This window comes from Pelodiscus sinensis, chromosome 32 (genome assembly GCF_052426305.1).
Source record: "Pelodiscus sinensis isolate ZL-2025 chromosome 32, ASM5242630v1, whole genome shotgun sequence".
In the NCBI taxonomy this organism is placed as follows: Eukaryota; Metazoa; Chordata; order Testudines; family Trionychidae; genus Pelodiscus; species Pelodiscus sinensis.
Window position 1 is genome coordinate 4,122,527 of NC_143083.1, and position 13,952 is coordinate 4,136,478.

General features: G+C 45.4%; 1 protein-coding gene across 1 annotated transcript in view; it reads right to left on the reverse strand.

The window, feature by feature from the left end:
- Positions 1-13,663, reverse strand: part of AP3D1 (adaptor related protein complex 3 subunit delta 1) — an 88,159-nt gene extending 74,496 nt beyond the window's left edge. Inside the window, exon 1 of the mRNA XM_075903208.2 lies at positions 13,362-13,663. Within this exon, the coding sequence (XP_075759323.1) occupies positions 13,362-13,457 (96 nt within the window). The 5' untranslated portion in view covers positions 13,458-13,663. The remainder of the gene's footprint in view (positions 1-13,361) is intronic.
- Between the last annotated feature and the right edge of the window lie 289 nt (positions 13,664-13,952).

Sequence of the window (13,952 nt, forward strand, 5' to 3'; positions counted from 1 at the left end):
GATTTGCTCCATTGTCTTTCTCGGCACAGAAGTTAAGCTGACTAGTCTGTAGTTTCCAGGGTTGTCTTTATTTCCCCTTTTATAAATGGACACTATATTAGTCCTTTTCCAGTCTTCAGGAATCTCCCATGACATTTCAGAGACTCAAATACCTCCTCAGTCGGCTCAAGTATTCTAGTGGGACAGGCTACAGTCGCAGAAGACCCCTTTGTCAGCATACTGGGAAGAGGCCCCAAAGTCTGAGATATGCACCACCTTACTCTCTGGGGCTTCTTACCATCCTGTCGTGCTGAGCTAGATCTCCTGGTCTCCCCCAGCCAAGGCACAGAGCTGAGATCACTACCCCCACCCCAAGCAATACAGACACTGAGTCTCTTCAGGTCTGAGGAGAACTTAGTTTCGGGCACAACTGCCAAGAACCCAGCCCCCAAATGGGATCAGAACCAAAGAAATCATTCAGGTAAGGCCCCTTTGACAATGAAAGGAGGATGTACACACTGATTGTTCCCCCAGGTAACAATTATTTACACTGGGCTTAATAAAATCATTTTTATTTACTATTAAGTACAAACGGTTGGATTTTAGTGGTTGCAAGTGAAAACAGACAAAGTGAATTACAAATTTAAAATAACAGAAGACTTAGCTGGTTCTAACACCCTAAAACAACTGTTCCTATTTCAGCTAAACCTCAAGCCAGGGAAGACATCTCCCCCTCCCCCCCCCCAGACCTTCGGTTCATTCTCTTGAGAGTGCCATGCCAGCCAAAGACAAAGGGATAGCTTGCTTCCCATTGTTTTACTGATTCCACTTTGGGCCCAAACTTGGAGGGGTCTCTCCCACCTTCTATGGAAAATGACCTGGTCAGACCCTGGCAGATCAGGAGCTCACATGACTTCCTAAGACCAACCACTTCTTAGACTAAAAGGACAAAAGAGGCTGTTTACAGGTGATCACCCAGACATTGAGGGAAACACCCTTGATGGCTTTCATTTGCACATTTAAAACCATAAGCCATTCCATATCCTGTATTTCTCACTTTACATGCAAGAGCGATACATGCACCAAAATAAGATATACAGATCCAGCAGACTGTGACATTAAAATTGATAGGTTACATTAGATATTTTATCCAAAGAATCTTTGGGTATGTCTAGACTACATGCCTCTGCAGACTGGCATGTAAATTAGACATACCAACATAATTAATGAAGCAGGGATTTAAATATCCCACACTTAATTAGAATAAAAATGGCCACCGTGTTGCGCCGGCTCAGCTGTTTGTCAGCATGAAGCGGCAGTCAAGACAGGAATCAGTCAGCAAGGAAAGCCTTTGCTGACCAATCCCTTATGCATCGGGCAACGAGATTTACAGGATCGGTTGGCAAAGGTTTCCTTGCCAACCGATCCCCGTCTTGACTGCAGCTTCATGTTGACAAACAGCTGAGCTGGCACAACACGGTGGCCATTTTTATTCTAATGAAGTGGGAGATATTTAAATCCCCGCTTCATTGACTATGTCGGAATGTCTAATTTACATGCCTCGGACGGCAAAGGCACGTAGTCTAGACATACAAATATGCATAACTCCAAGGGTATCTAAGTCAGTTTATGAAGCGAGGGGAGGAGAACGGTCACATCTACGATACATTTCATCAAGCTCGTGTGACTTGAAGACAACTTATTCTTTTCCTCTTTTAACTTGAGACTACCACCTCCTTTTCTCCAGCTTTCACTATTTTAGGAACCCAATCACCACCAAGTTTCTTGATGAAAACCGATACAAAGAAGTTGTTAAACACTTCTGCCATTTCCACATTCTGTTACTGTTTTTCCCTCTTCACTGAACAACGATCCTACTCTGTCCTTGGTTTTCTTCTTGCTTCTAAAATATTTTTAGAATGTCTTGTTTCCCTTTGTGTGTCGAGCTAGACTGAGCTCATTTGTGCCTTCGTCTTTCTAATTCTGGTCCTACATGACTAGGGATGTGAAGGACTAGTCGACTATCTGATAAGAAAATGTTGGGCTCCCCACAGCATTTCAAAGCAGCAGTGCTGCGGAGCCCGGGCTCAACGGGGGAGTCCCCAGCTGACCCCAGGCTTCAGTGCTTTCATCCTAGGGCTGTTGCTACACTTCAAAGGCAAAGGCACCCTATCAACTAATCAAACAGTCAATGCAAAAATGCATCCTTATACATGACTGACAGGAACTGATCAAGTACCAATGCATCTAAGTACAGACATGTTAAATAAATTGTTCATTTCCTTTGCGCAATGTTATTTTTCTAGTCAGATTCCTAGCATTTCTCAGTTTCCCTCTTTTCATACCCTATCTTGTGTCCATTTCTATGTAGCATTTAAATATCTCCAGAAGCCAAACAGCCAAAGCCCCACTGTGCTAGATCCACGAGATTATAATTTAGGATACCTTTATACTCCATACGGAGACTGACATTTTTCAAGCAAAAGAAAATTGTCTTAAACTTTGCAACTAATCAGTGGAGGTCTTTAGTCAGCAGCAAAGGTGGCTTTTCATAGAATCATAGGACTGGAAGGGACCTCGAGAGGTCATCAAATCCAGGCCCCTGCCTTCATGGCAGGACCCCATACTGTCTAGACCATCCCTGATAGACATTTATCTAACCTACTCTTAAATATCTCCAGATATTAAGATTCCACAACCTCTGTAGGCAATTTATTCCAGTGTTTAACCACCCTGACAGTTAGGAACTTTTTCCTAATGTCCAACCTAAACCTCCCTTGCTGCAGTTTAAGCCCATTGCTTCTTGTTCTATCCTCAGAAGCCAGGAGGAACAAGTGTTCTCCCTCCGCCTTGTGACACCCTAGATAAAATTTTGAGAATTGCAACTCCAGCTTCCAAATACACATCAAGAAGGAAATCAATGTCACCCCAAGCCACCTAATTTCTCCTAAGCTTTCGTGGGCAAAGACCCGCTTCATCAGATGCGAAGTGGGTCTTTGCCCCCGAAAGCTTATGCTTCAATAAATCTGTTAGTCTGTAAGGTGCCACAGGACTCCTTGTCGCTTTTGCAGATTCAGACTAACACAGCTACCCCTCTGATACCTGACACTAATTTCTCCTGCCACTCCAACCCACCGTTCAGTATGGATCAGTTTTACATTGTTGATTGTTATTGTGTAGTCTTTCCATGGAAAAACTGATTGCTCCCTTCCTCTTCAGATGGTTACGTAAAGGATTTTATGCTTTTGTAGCACCTCTCTTTCAGGAGCAACCATGTCACCAATTTCTCATTGTTGACACTTTACATTATGCATGAAAAGATGTGTTTCTCAAAGCTTTTTATGTTAAGAGAAAAATTCTGTGAAAGATTCATAACTTATTTTTGTCTACTGATGAAAATTCATGCTGGAATGTAAAAGATGAATTCTGACTAGCTCTGAAGTGCAACCAAGGCCCAACTGATCCTATTACCATATAACCTTTTTTCCTTAATGCTGTCATCTGAAAAAATATGAAGCCCTGACCCTGTCATTCAATAAGTCTGTCCTATCAAAGGCAGAGCAAAAGAGTAACCGGATCTAACAGTTACAAGACAAGCCTTCAGACAGGTTTGTGCAGATTTTGCCCTAAAGAGAAGGGTCCACTCCAATAAACACAAGGTACCTGAATTAGAAACACATAGGCAGAACACTTACCTGCTCATCCCTCTCCCTCCCAGCTGTTCCAGCTCTGCAAGGAGGGAGAGGGGTGACTAGCACATCCAGAAGTGCTAGGAGGGAGAGGGGAGCAGCAGGAAGTGGGCCATAGGTTGCCCACCTCTGCTATAAATTCACTTAAAGGAAAAAAAACGAAGTTTTGTTTTTGCCCACTGCTCACTGCCAGTAGGTGGGTTTCCCTGGGAAACCACAAACAAGGCAGAAAAAGAATGGCAACAAGACAGAACGGGACAGACTGTTATTTGCCTTTGCCTGCCTGAATGTGCGGCTTTTCCCTAAAACTTCATTCTGGCACAGGGAAGTGCTCCCAAGATTAGCAAGCAAGCCACTCTTGCATTTCTCAAAAATGAATGTGATACGCGAGGGGTGGACAACCCGCGGCTCCTAAGTCACATGTGGCTCTTTCAGTTAAAGGGCATCTCGTGTTGTCCTCTCTCCCTCAGTTCCCACTCTGCCAACCAGATGGGGAACATCAGCACTGCTAACCTGCAGGGAGTGGAGGAGATAGGCGCTTCTGCCCAGTGAGGGCGCAGGGGGGTCTAAGGCTTACGTAGTGAGACAAGAGCCCTCTGCCCCGACCCTTATCACCAAGGTCCCAGCTTGCTGTTCTTAGCCCTCTGGCTAAGAGACTGTTGGGAATCACTGGGAAAGAGATCAAGAGAGAAAACTGCATATTGTTACTTGCCTTTGCCTGCTTGCATGTGTGTTTTTCCCTAAAATTTTATCTTGGTACGGGGAAATGCTCCAGGGATAGATCATTTGATGATTCCCTGTTCTGTCGCTCCCTCCGGAGCATTGGGCATTGGCCACTGTCGGCAGACAAGACACTGGCTACATGAACCTTTGGTCTGACCCTGTCTGCCATTTTAATGTTATGTTCGTGGTGTGCCCACAACTTGAACACCAGATGCAGATGTGATCGCCTCATCGCAAGAGACACTGGAACGTCATTCGTCTGGCAATGCTGGGAAATAGGGTATGCTGGATTATGGAATTGTCTGGACCTAGGACGATGCTGTGGGGTCTCAGTGTGAAGGGGCAGGGGTGCTTACCTAGCGCCATGGTTCTGGGGACACACCTGGCTCCGTGCTCCCAGACACTGCTCTCTGCTGCTATGCGAGTGGCAGGATAAGCCTCTGAACGAGCGCTTTGCTGCACTGCTCTCCCCCAACTGAGGGAAGGGGAGTAGCAGTAGCAGAGCCACTTCCTCCTCCCTCTGCCAGGGTCTGAACCACAGGTGTGCCCAGATATATACTGGAACTGGACATGGTTCAGAAAAGGGCATTAGGGATATGGAACACCTTCCAAAGGAGGACAAATTAATAATACTGGAACTTCTCATTGGAGAAGAGACCATTAAGGGAAACGTGGTAGATTTCACTAGTGTGGCAAAAGTCAATAAGGAGGTGTTACTTGCTCCTCCTAACACAACTAAAGGTTACCCATTGAAATTAATAGGCAGAAGGTTTAAAAAGAAACAAAAAAGTATTTTTTCCACACAGCACAGAGTGTACTTGTGGAACTCTTTGCCAGAGGATGTTGTAAAGGCCCAGACTATATCTGGGTTCCAAAAAATCTAGATAAGATAGGTTCATTAGTGGCTATTAGCTCGGATGGGGAGGGATGGTGTCCCTTAATGATTACCTAAGAACATAAGAACGGCCGTACTGGGTCAGACCAAAGGTCCATCTAGCCCAGTATCCTGTCTACCGACAGTGGCCAGCACCAGGTGCCCCAGAGAGGGTGGACCAAAGACAATGATCAAGTGATTTGTCTCCTGCCATTCCTCTCCAGCCTCTGACAAACAGAGGCCAAGGACACCATTTTATCCCCTGGCTAATAGCCTTTTACGGACCTAACCTCCATGAATTTATCCAGCTTCTCTTTAAACTCTATTATAGTCCTAGCCTTCACAGCCTCCTCTGGCAAGGAGTTCCACAGGTTGACTACACGCTGTGTGAAGAAGAACTTTCTTTTATTAGTTTTAAACCTGCTACCCATTAATTTCATTTTGGTGTCCTCTAGTTCTTCTATTATGGGAACTAATAAATAACTTTTCTTTATCAGCCCTCTCCACACCACTCATGATTTTATAGACCTCTATCATATCCCCCCTCAGTCTCCTCTTTTCTAAACTGAAAAGTCCCAGTTGCTTTAACCTCGCCTCATATGGGACCCGTTCCAAACCCCTAATCATTTAACTTTCCAAGGCCAAAATATCTTTTTTGAGGTGAGGAGACCACATCTGTACACAGTATTCAAGATGTGGGCGTACCATAGTTTTATACAGAGGCAGTAAGATATTCTGGGTCTTATTTTCTATCCCTTTCCTAATAATTCCTAGCATCCTATTTGCCTTTTTGACCACTGCTGCACACTGTGTGAAAGTTTTCAGAGAACTGTCCACGATAACTCCAAGATCTCTTTCCTGATTTGTCGTAGCCAAATTAGCCCCCATCATACTGTATGTATAGTTGGGGTTATTTTTCCCAATGTGCATTACTTTACACTTATCCACATTAAATTTCATTTGCCATTTTGTTGCCCAATCACTCAGTTCGGTGAGATCTTCTTGGAGTCCCTCACAGTCTGCTTCTGTCTTTACTATCCTAAACAGTTTGGTATCATCTGCAAACTTTACTACCTCACTGCTTACCCCTTTCTCCAGATCATTTATGAATAAGTTGAAAAGGATTGGTCCCAGGACTGACCCTTGGGGTACACCACTAGTTACCCCTCTCCAATCTGAAAATTTACCATTTATTCCTACCCTTTGTTTCCTGTCTTTTAACCAGTTCTCAATCCAAGAAAGGACCTTCCCTCTTATCCCATGGCCATGTAATTTACACAAGAGCCTTTGGTGAGGGACTTTGTCAAAGGCTTTCTGAAAATCCAAGTATACTATATCTACTGGATCCCCCTTGTCCGCATGTTTGTTAACCCCTTCAAAGAACTCTAATAGATTAGTAAGACAGGATTTCCCTTTACAGAAACCATGCTGACTTTTGTCCAACAAATTATGTTCTTCTACATGCTTCACAATTTTATTCTTTACTATCGTTTCGACTAATTTGCCCGGTACTGAAGTTAGACTTACTGCTCTGTAATTGCCAGAATCGCCTCTAGAGCCCTTTTTAAATATTGGTGTCACGTTGGCTACCTTCCAGTCTTTAGGTACGGAAGCCGATTTAAAGGATAGGTTACAAACCACAGATAATAGCTCAGCAATTTCCCATTTAAGTTCATTTAGAACCCTTGGATGAATGCTATCCGGTCCCGGAGATTTGTTAACATTAAGTTTTTCTATTTGTTCCAAAACATCCTCTAATGACACTTCAATCCGGGACAGTTCCTCAGATTCATCACCCACAAAGGACGGAGCAGATTTGGGAATCTCCCCAACGTCCTCAGCCATGAAGACTGAAGCAAAGAAATCATTTAGTTTCTCCGCAATGGCTTTATCGTCCTTGATTGCTCCTTTTATAGCTCGATCATCAGGGGACCCACAGGTTTTTTAACAGGCTTCCTGCTTCTAATGTACTTAAAAAACATTTTGTTATTTCTTTTTGAGTTTTTGGCTAGCTGTTCCTCAAAATCTTTTTTTGCTTTTCTTATTACATTTTTACACTTGATTTGACAGTGTTTATGTTCCTTTCTATTTATCTCACTAGGATTGGACTTCCACTTCTTAAAAGATACCTTTTTGTCCCTCACTGCTTCTTTTATATGGTGGTTAAGCCACGGTGACACTTCTTTAGGTCTCTTGCTATGTTTTTTAATTTGGGGTATACATTTAAGTTGGGCCTCTATTATGGTGTCTTTAAAAAGTTTCCATGCAGCTTTCAGGGATTTGACTCTAGTCACTGTGCCTTTTAATTTCTGTTTAACTAACCTCCTCATTTTTGCGTAATTCCCCTTTTTGAAATTAAATGCCAGGGTGCTGGACTGCTGAGGTGTTCTTCCCACCACAGGAATGTTGAATGTTATTATATTATGGTCACTATTCCCAAGCGGTCCTGTAACGGTTATATCCTGGACCCGATCCTGCACTCCACTCAGGACTAAATCGAGAATTGCCTCTCCCCTTGTGGGTTCCTGCACTAGCTGCTCCAAGAAACAGTCATTTAAGCCATTGAGAAATTTTATCTCCGCTTCTCTTCCTGTTCCATTTATTCCCACTGAAGCACGTGGCATTACCCATTCTCAGAAGACAGCTTACTGGGCTATATGGTCCTTTGGTGAGACCCATTATAGCTGTTCTTTTAGTGTTTACCAATGGGATCGAGTTACTGGTTTAATTAAATAAAACTTATGATGGCAAATGTCAGCTCCAACAGGAGTGGGGAGTTGCTGTATTTGAGAACTGGAAAGATAGGAATGAACAAAGTTTCTTTCAACACTGAAAAGTCTTGGTGAGAAAAGTGTTGCTTGATGGAATTCCTGCATGCTGATGTTACATGTAACCCTCTTGTTCCCCCAGAGGACAAGCCGCAACACAAAATGAAAGTTAGCCAATAAATGACAATATTTTCCATTCAATTGCAGGTATTTTTATTTAACATCCATTAAGGATGTATTCTTCCCAGAGATGGAATAATGGATGCAAGCCAACGTGTACCACACTCAGGATGTTCTACTACATATGTCGAGTACAACTTCTTATGCATTTAAAATTAAAAAATGATTCAAGGTTTAGGTAACAACTGGCTGGTAATAAGCTGATATTATGTTTTGTTTTGTAATGCCAAACAAAAGAATTAATGCTGCAAAAAGAAAACAGATGGTATCTCACCTTCAAAAGCTATTTGATAAGCAACAGTCTAACAAGCAGTACTTTTATCTGACCACAAACGAAGAAGTCTGTGCAGTAGCACATCTAGTGGGAAGAAACATTTTTATACTTCTCCAATAATGTTTCAGTTCTCCATATTTACACATTTACGTTATTGCAGTTAAAGTGAATCCAGAATTGGACAAGTTATGCCAGCTTAAGAGTACTCTATAGAAAGCCATGAAGTTAAAAGATAAAGGACTTAGCAAGACTAGAGTCTTGTAAGGGGGACAGAACATAGCTGTTTTATTATTAAATAAGCTTTTCCACAAGGGACACCCAACCCATGCTTATTATAGTCACCTTTTTTCCCAGCTCAGTACTGAACAATTGTTTTCAAATATTGTTGTCACTGATACAGTCCTGCTCCCAAGGGACTGTCACTAGAAACAGGAATTTCAAAGGAAATTGACTTACATGTTCAACACACACACACACACACGTTCAATGGGACCTGAGTGCCTAACTTTTAGCCTCTTTTGAAAATTCCAGAGGAAAAAAAACTTCGTGTACACACAGCAAGGGCCGTGGGATTACCACTTCCAGGATGCTTTGTCCAACAGACACTCACATCTACCAGCAATCTAGCAAGGAAAGTTTAACAGGTCCATTCATTTTGACCAGTACAACCATTCTGAGATTACAAGACAAGGTAAATCTGTTCCTCTATTTTAATATTTATTTAACTGCATCTTATGTAGCTTTTTTCCTAATATACCCCACTAGCTCAAATACAGCAGCAACAGCAACAGCGAGCTCTAGCAGAGGGGGCTCTCAGCAGGTCTAGCCAACGCAATGATTAAGAGCAGGAGTGGCGAACCTTTTTTGGGTCAGGGACCACTGCCCCAGGGAAAAATCAGTTGAGGGCCACACACAAGTGAGACGCCAAAAAAACCACTAAACCCTCACAGGCATGGCTCCTGACTGAGAAGAAGAAAAACACCCCTCACATTCCCCTCACACGCCAGAACCTAGTGGGGCGCAGGCTAGCAGATTTTGTGTGCTCCAGTCCCACAGTAGGTGCGGGCTCCCCAATGCTAGGAGGGGAGCCCTGAGCCATGGAGGCCAGATCCAGGCAAGCCAGGGGCCACATCCAGCCCCTGGGCCTCAAGTTCCCCACCCCTGTTTAAGAGGCTGGCAGTCACCAGCAAACACTGTATTTAGTAATGCTTCCACTATTGCTAACCAGTGAGGAGACAAAATACATGGAGTGATGGTGGGAGTTCTAGGGAGGGAAATCCTAGAGCAGACAAGGCCTAAAACTCATTGCCAGGCATCCATGATTTATCACACTGAATGCTATCCAACATCCAATAGCCACCAACACAAAGTGCATATCAATAGTCGTTCACAAGTCCATGACAGTAAACTTCTGCTATTCTGGGCAAGTCAAACCCTTCAGCTGACATTTAAATAGCCTTGTCTCACAGCACTCAGAAGGCACACAACCATCAGCGTATCAGTGACACGGCCTAAACACGATGAATAACCAAATCAACGGAGAACAGGTTTTAATGGCTGCTATTTTGAATATTCCAGTTTGGTACCCACACACTGGACAAATGAGGCACCATTTGGAGATCTGTGGTTCAGTACTTAGTAATCTCACTCAAAACTATCATGTGTTTAAACTGCTCGGCAGTGAGATGAGGCATTGGAAGGAAGAAAGAAAAGATATCTTGTAGTATCTGTGATGGTCTCCCGCAGAGGTACTGTACTTTATGGAAATCTTATGTAACAGTACCAATAGGAAATGTACATTTAAACTGGTTAATAATTCGTACGTATACTCGCCAAAACTTGATCAGTTCTTATCTATCATGCTGAACGTGTGAAAATCTGGCAAGGAAGTTATTCTACCTGCTTTTAAATAGTTAAGAGTTACACTATTCATTCGTTGACTATCTAGATTCCTGCAAAAGGAATAACTTGTCAAGTATTTATTCTAGAATGGGAAACAAGGGAAGCAATATATTCAGTCCTCTTTGATAAAGAGGATCAGTCACAAAGACAGAAATAGGGCATGCATGAAGATGAAAGACATTAATATTGGCAAAGATCTTTGATTCTACTACCCAATAGTATCACCCAGTATCTTAGTATGCCTGACTGTCCTCAAGAAAATTTCTCCAAATGAAATCTCCACAGAATTATTCATCCAGAGTCTACTCCAGTTTTGAGTAGAATCATAGCTCAAAGCAAGAACTAGGGATGTTAAATTGTGATTAATCAGCTAATCGAGCAGTCGATGGAATTGCCATCAACTATGTGATTAGTCGATAAGGGGGGCGCTCACTACCCCCCGCTGCAGCTCTGCAGTTTTAATGTAATAGGAGCTGGGCATGCAGCAGTCCAGCTCCTACTACATTTAAACTGCAGAGCCACAGTGGAGCGAGCTCCTGGGAGCAGTGAGAGCCAGGACTAAACAGTCCCAGTTCGCACCAGCCCCAGAAGCTAACCCCACTGCGGCTCTGCCTTTTAGATGTAGTAAGAGCTGCCGGGAAGTCCCCGCTCATGGCGAGTCCCGTGCCTTGCCTCTCCCTTTTACATATAGTAAGAGCCCACAGCGCCTCTGTGTCCCCTGCCCCCAGCACCACAAAAACAGTGCGGGGGAGGTGAGGGGGAGAGAGAACTGGATTTTGAGCTGGCTCCGCCGGCACCAGCTCCTGTGTCACCCCCCCCCCCCCCCCCGTCCTTGCTGTCTCTGATAAAGTGGCAGCAAGGGGGGGGAAACATGAGTAGTCGACTCCTAGGCTTATTAAGTAGTCAACTATTTGACTACTCTTTCATATCCCTAGCATGAACTACAAGAAGTTAATATACATATCATCACCTTCACAACAAACATGCACATAAACATTTGTAAATAGTTTTTCATATTTAACAAAAACTGTCTCTTTCATAAAATCCTACAAGCTGCTCAGAACTTATTTTTTGGGGTGGGGGGCACTTAGTCCTTGAAAACAGCTACATCTTCCTAGGCCACCAAACCAATACCAAATCACCTTTAAACTACATTATGTAGTTTAAGACTGAGTAGTTTTTCCTGGTATGTGGTTCTATGGAATACTGCCTAATACTGTGGAGCATCAGTGTGTAATATCCAAATCTAAAGCTATTTGGAAAGTTGAATGTCTGTTGGAAAGCAACACTGCATTTTGGCCTGAGAGCAGCCGTGATAAAAAACATGCAACACAAATGAGTTTTACAACCGAATTATTTGTTCTAGCAATCAATGTCTACATTTGTTTCTTAATCCCTTCCACAGTTGATAACTGTGATGCTATGTTCTATCTTACCAACCTGTGGCAGCATTATCGCACTAAACTCTCATTGAGTTACTAATATTCTGTCAAAAAGATAATTAAGAAAGTTGTTCATATAAAAGTTTCCAATACCAAGTTTACTTGTGCCAAGACTCCAAGGACTTCCTGATCAGTTACCACGTAACAACAACTGATAAAAGAATTCTAACTTCTGAAATAAACCAGTTCTGGACTAATAATTACACACTTTCCATCTAACTCAAATAATATAGTAGAATATATCAGGTGGTGACATTCAAGTGCTTTCAGTTTCTACCTTAAATAAGCCTATATATTAACATTTCTGAAAATGTGGTTAGACATAAGCTAAACTGAATGACTAACGAAAAAGCTTAATTATGCTTGAACTTGATTTTCTTATGCTTCAATCTTACCCTAGAAAATAGTCACTTACTTCATTAAGACATCAGACAGGAATTCCTTTAACTTACAAATCACAGGCTGTAAATAACCAAGGCTAGCTCCCCCAACACTAACATGATATCAACAACAAAAATTTCCCATATGCCAGATCTTTCTCCTCCCTTTTAATTTTCTTACCCCACTGCCTGCTTCCTTGAATGCTCTCCCTTTTGGCTTAGCCTGGACAAGAATCTTCTTCCTCATTTTTCATTACTGCTTGCACTTTCCCACTGACAACATCCCCTTTTCAGCAACAGAGGCACCTTTTATTTTGATGTGGGGTCGAGATGAGAAAAAGCCTCAGGCTTATACACAGCCCACAGAGGGGCAGAAGACCCGAATCACCCCCACCACAAGAGACAAAACAAGATAGTTTCTCCACTAGATTCTTGTTCCCTTGTGGGCAGCCCTGGTCTCAAGTGGAGATAGACATCATACTCCCCCCAAAGCCTACAGAGGGACGCAGCCCCCACAAAGAGATAGGAGAAGGGAGCTGCCACCCACCCCCAAAATCCTATGGGGGTCCCACAGTGAAAGGAGAGGAGCGGCCACCTGCCCCGCAGAACCTAGAAGGCAAAGGTCTGGGGTTAGATCTAAGGAAGCCCTTGGCTCTCTATGGGGCAGGGCACTGTACTTCAGACTGCTCCCAAGGTACCTCCCTCCCCCGCAGCTCCTATTGTGAGAATTTTGCCCCCTACCCACTCCCCTCCTCGCAACTCCCACCTGGTCCTACATTGCCCTCCTCAGCCCCCCTCCCCCATCAACCCCCAAGTCCCCCACCAACCCACCTCTCCTATCAGCCCCCCCATTAATCCCCAGAACCTCCCCCCTCAGACCCTCTTCTCCCATCAACCCCCAGACCGCCCCCCCATCAGGCCCCCAGGCTCCTTCCCCCATCAGGCCCCTTCTCCCATCAATCCCCCACCCCCCTCAGCCCCTCTTCTTCCATCAACCCCCAGCCCCCTCCATTAGGCCCCCAGGACCCTTCCCCCATCCATTCCCCTCCCCCCTCCCCCTCAGCCCCTCTTCTCCCACCAACCCCCAGCCCCCTCATCAGGCCCCCAGGCTCCTTCCCCCCCAGCCCCCCGGCCCGGCGCCCCGGCCCACCTCGTCCTCCTTGTGGTTGCGGATGCCGCGCACCAGGTCCTGCAGGTTCTTGTCGAACATGCGGTCGATGCTGCCCTTCACCATCTTCAGCGCCATCGCGGCGGGGCCGGCGGGGCCTGCGCTGGGCGGCGGGGGGGGCGGGCGCTGCGGCCGCTGCCGAGCGAGTCCGGGCGGGGCGGGGCCGGGCCGCTCACATCCCGCGCGGGGCCAGGCGGCGCGCGCCCCGGGGGCTCAGGCGGCGGCGGCGGCGGGAATCTCCGGTCTCCGCTCAGCCCAGCGCCTGACAAAATGGCGGCCGGTCAGCTGAGGGCTCGGCCCCTCCCCCTCCCGGCCGCCGCACGCCGGGCCACGCCCCCGCCCGGCGCCAGCCCCGCCCGTGTCTCCGCCCACCTCGCCCCTGGCCCCGCCCACTCCCGCCGAGGTCGCGTCACCGCTCCCTCTGGCTCCGCCCCTGTGGCCCAGAGCCCCGCCCATTTCTCCTCCTCTGAGCCCGCCCCTCCCGCCCCCGGCCGTGATTCCCGGCGGCGCCTTCCACGTCACCCGCCCGGGGCTGCCCGCAGCCTGTGGGGGAGGGGCTGGGGAGTGGCTCCC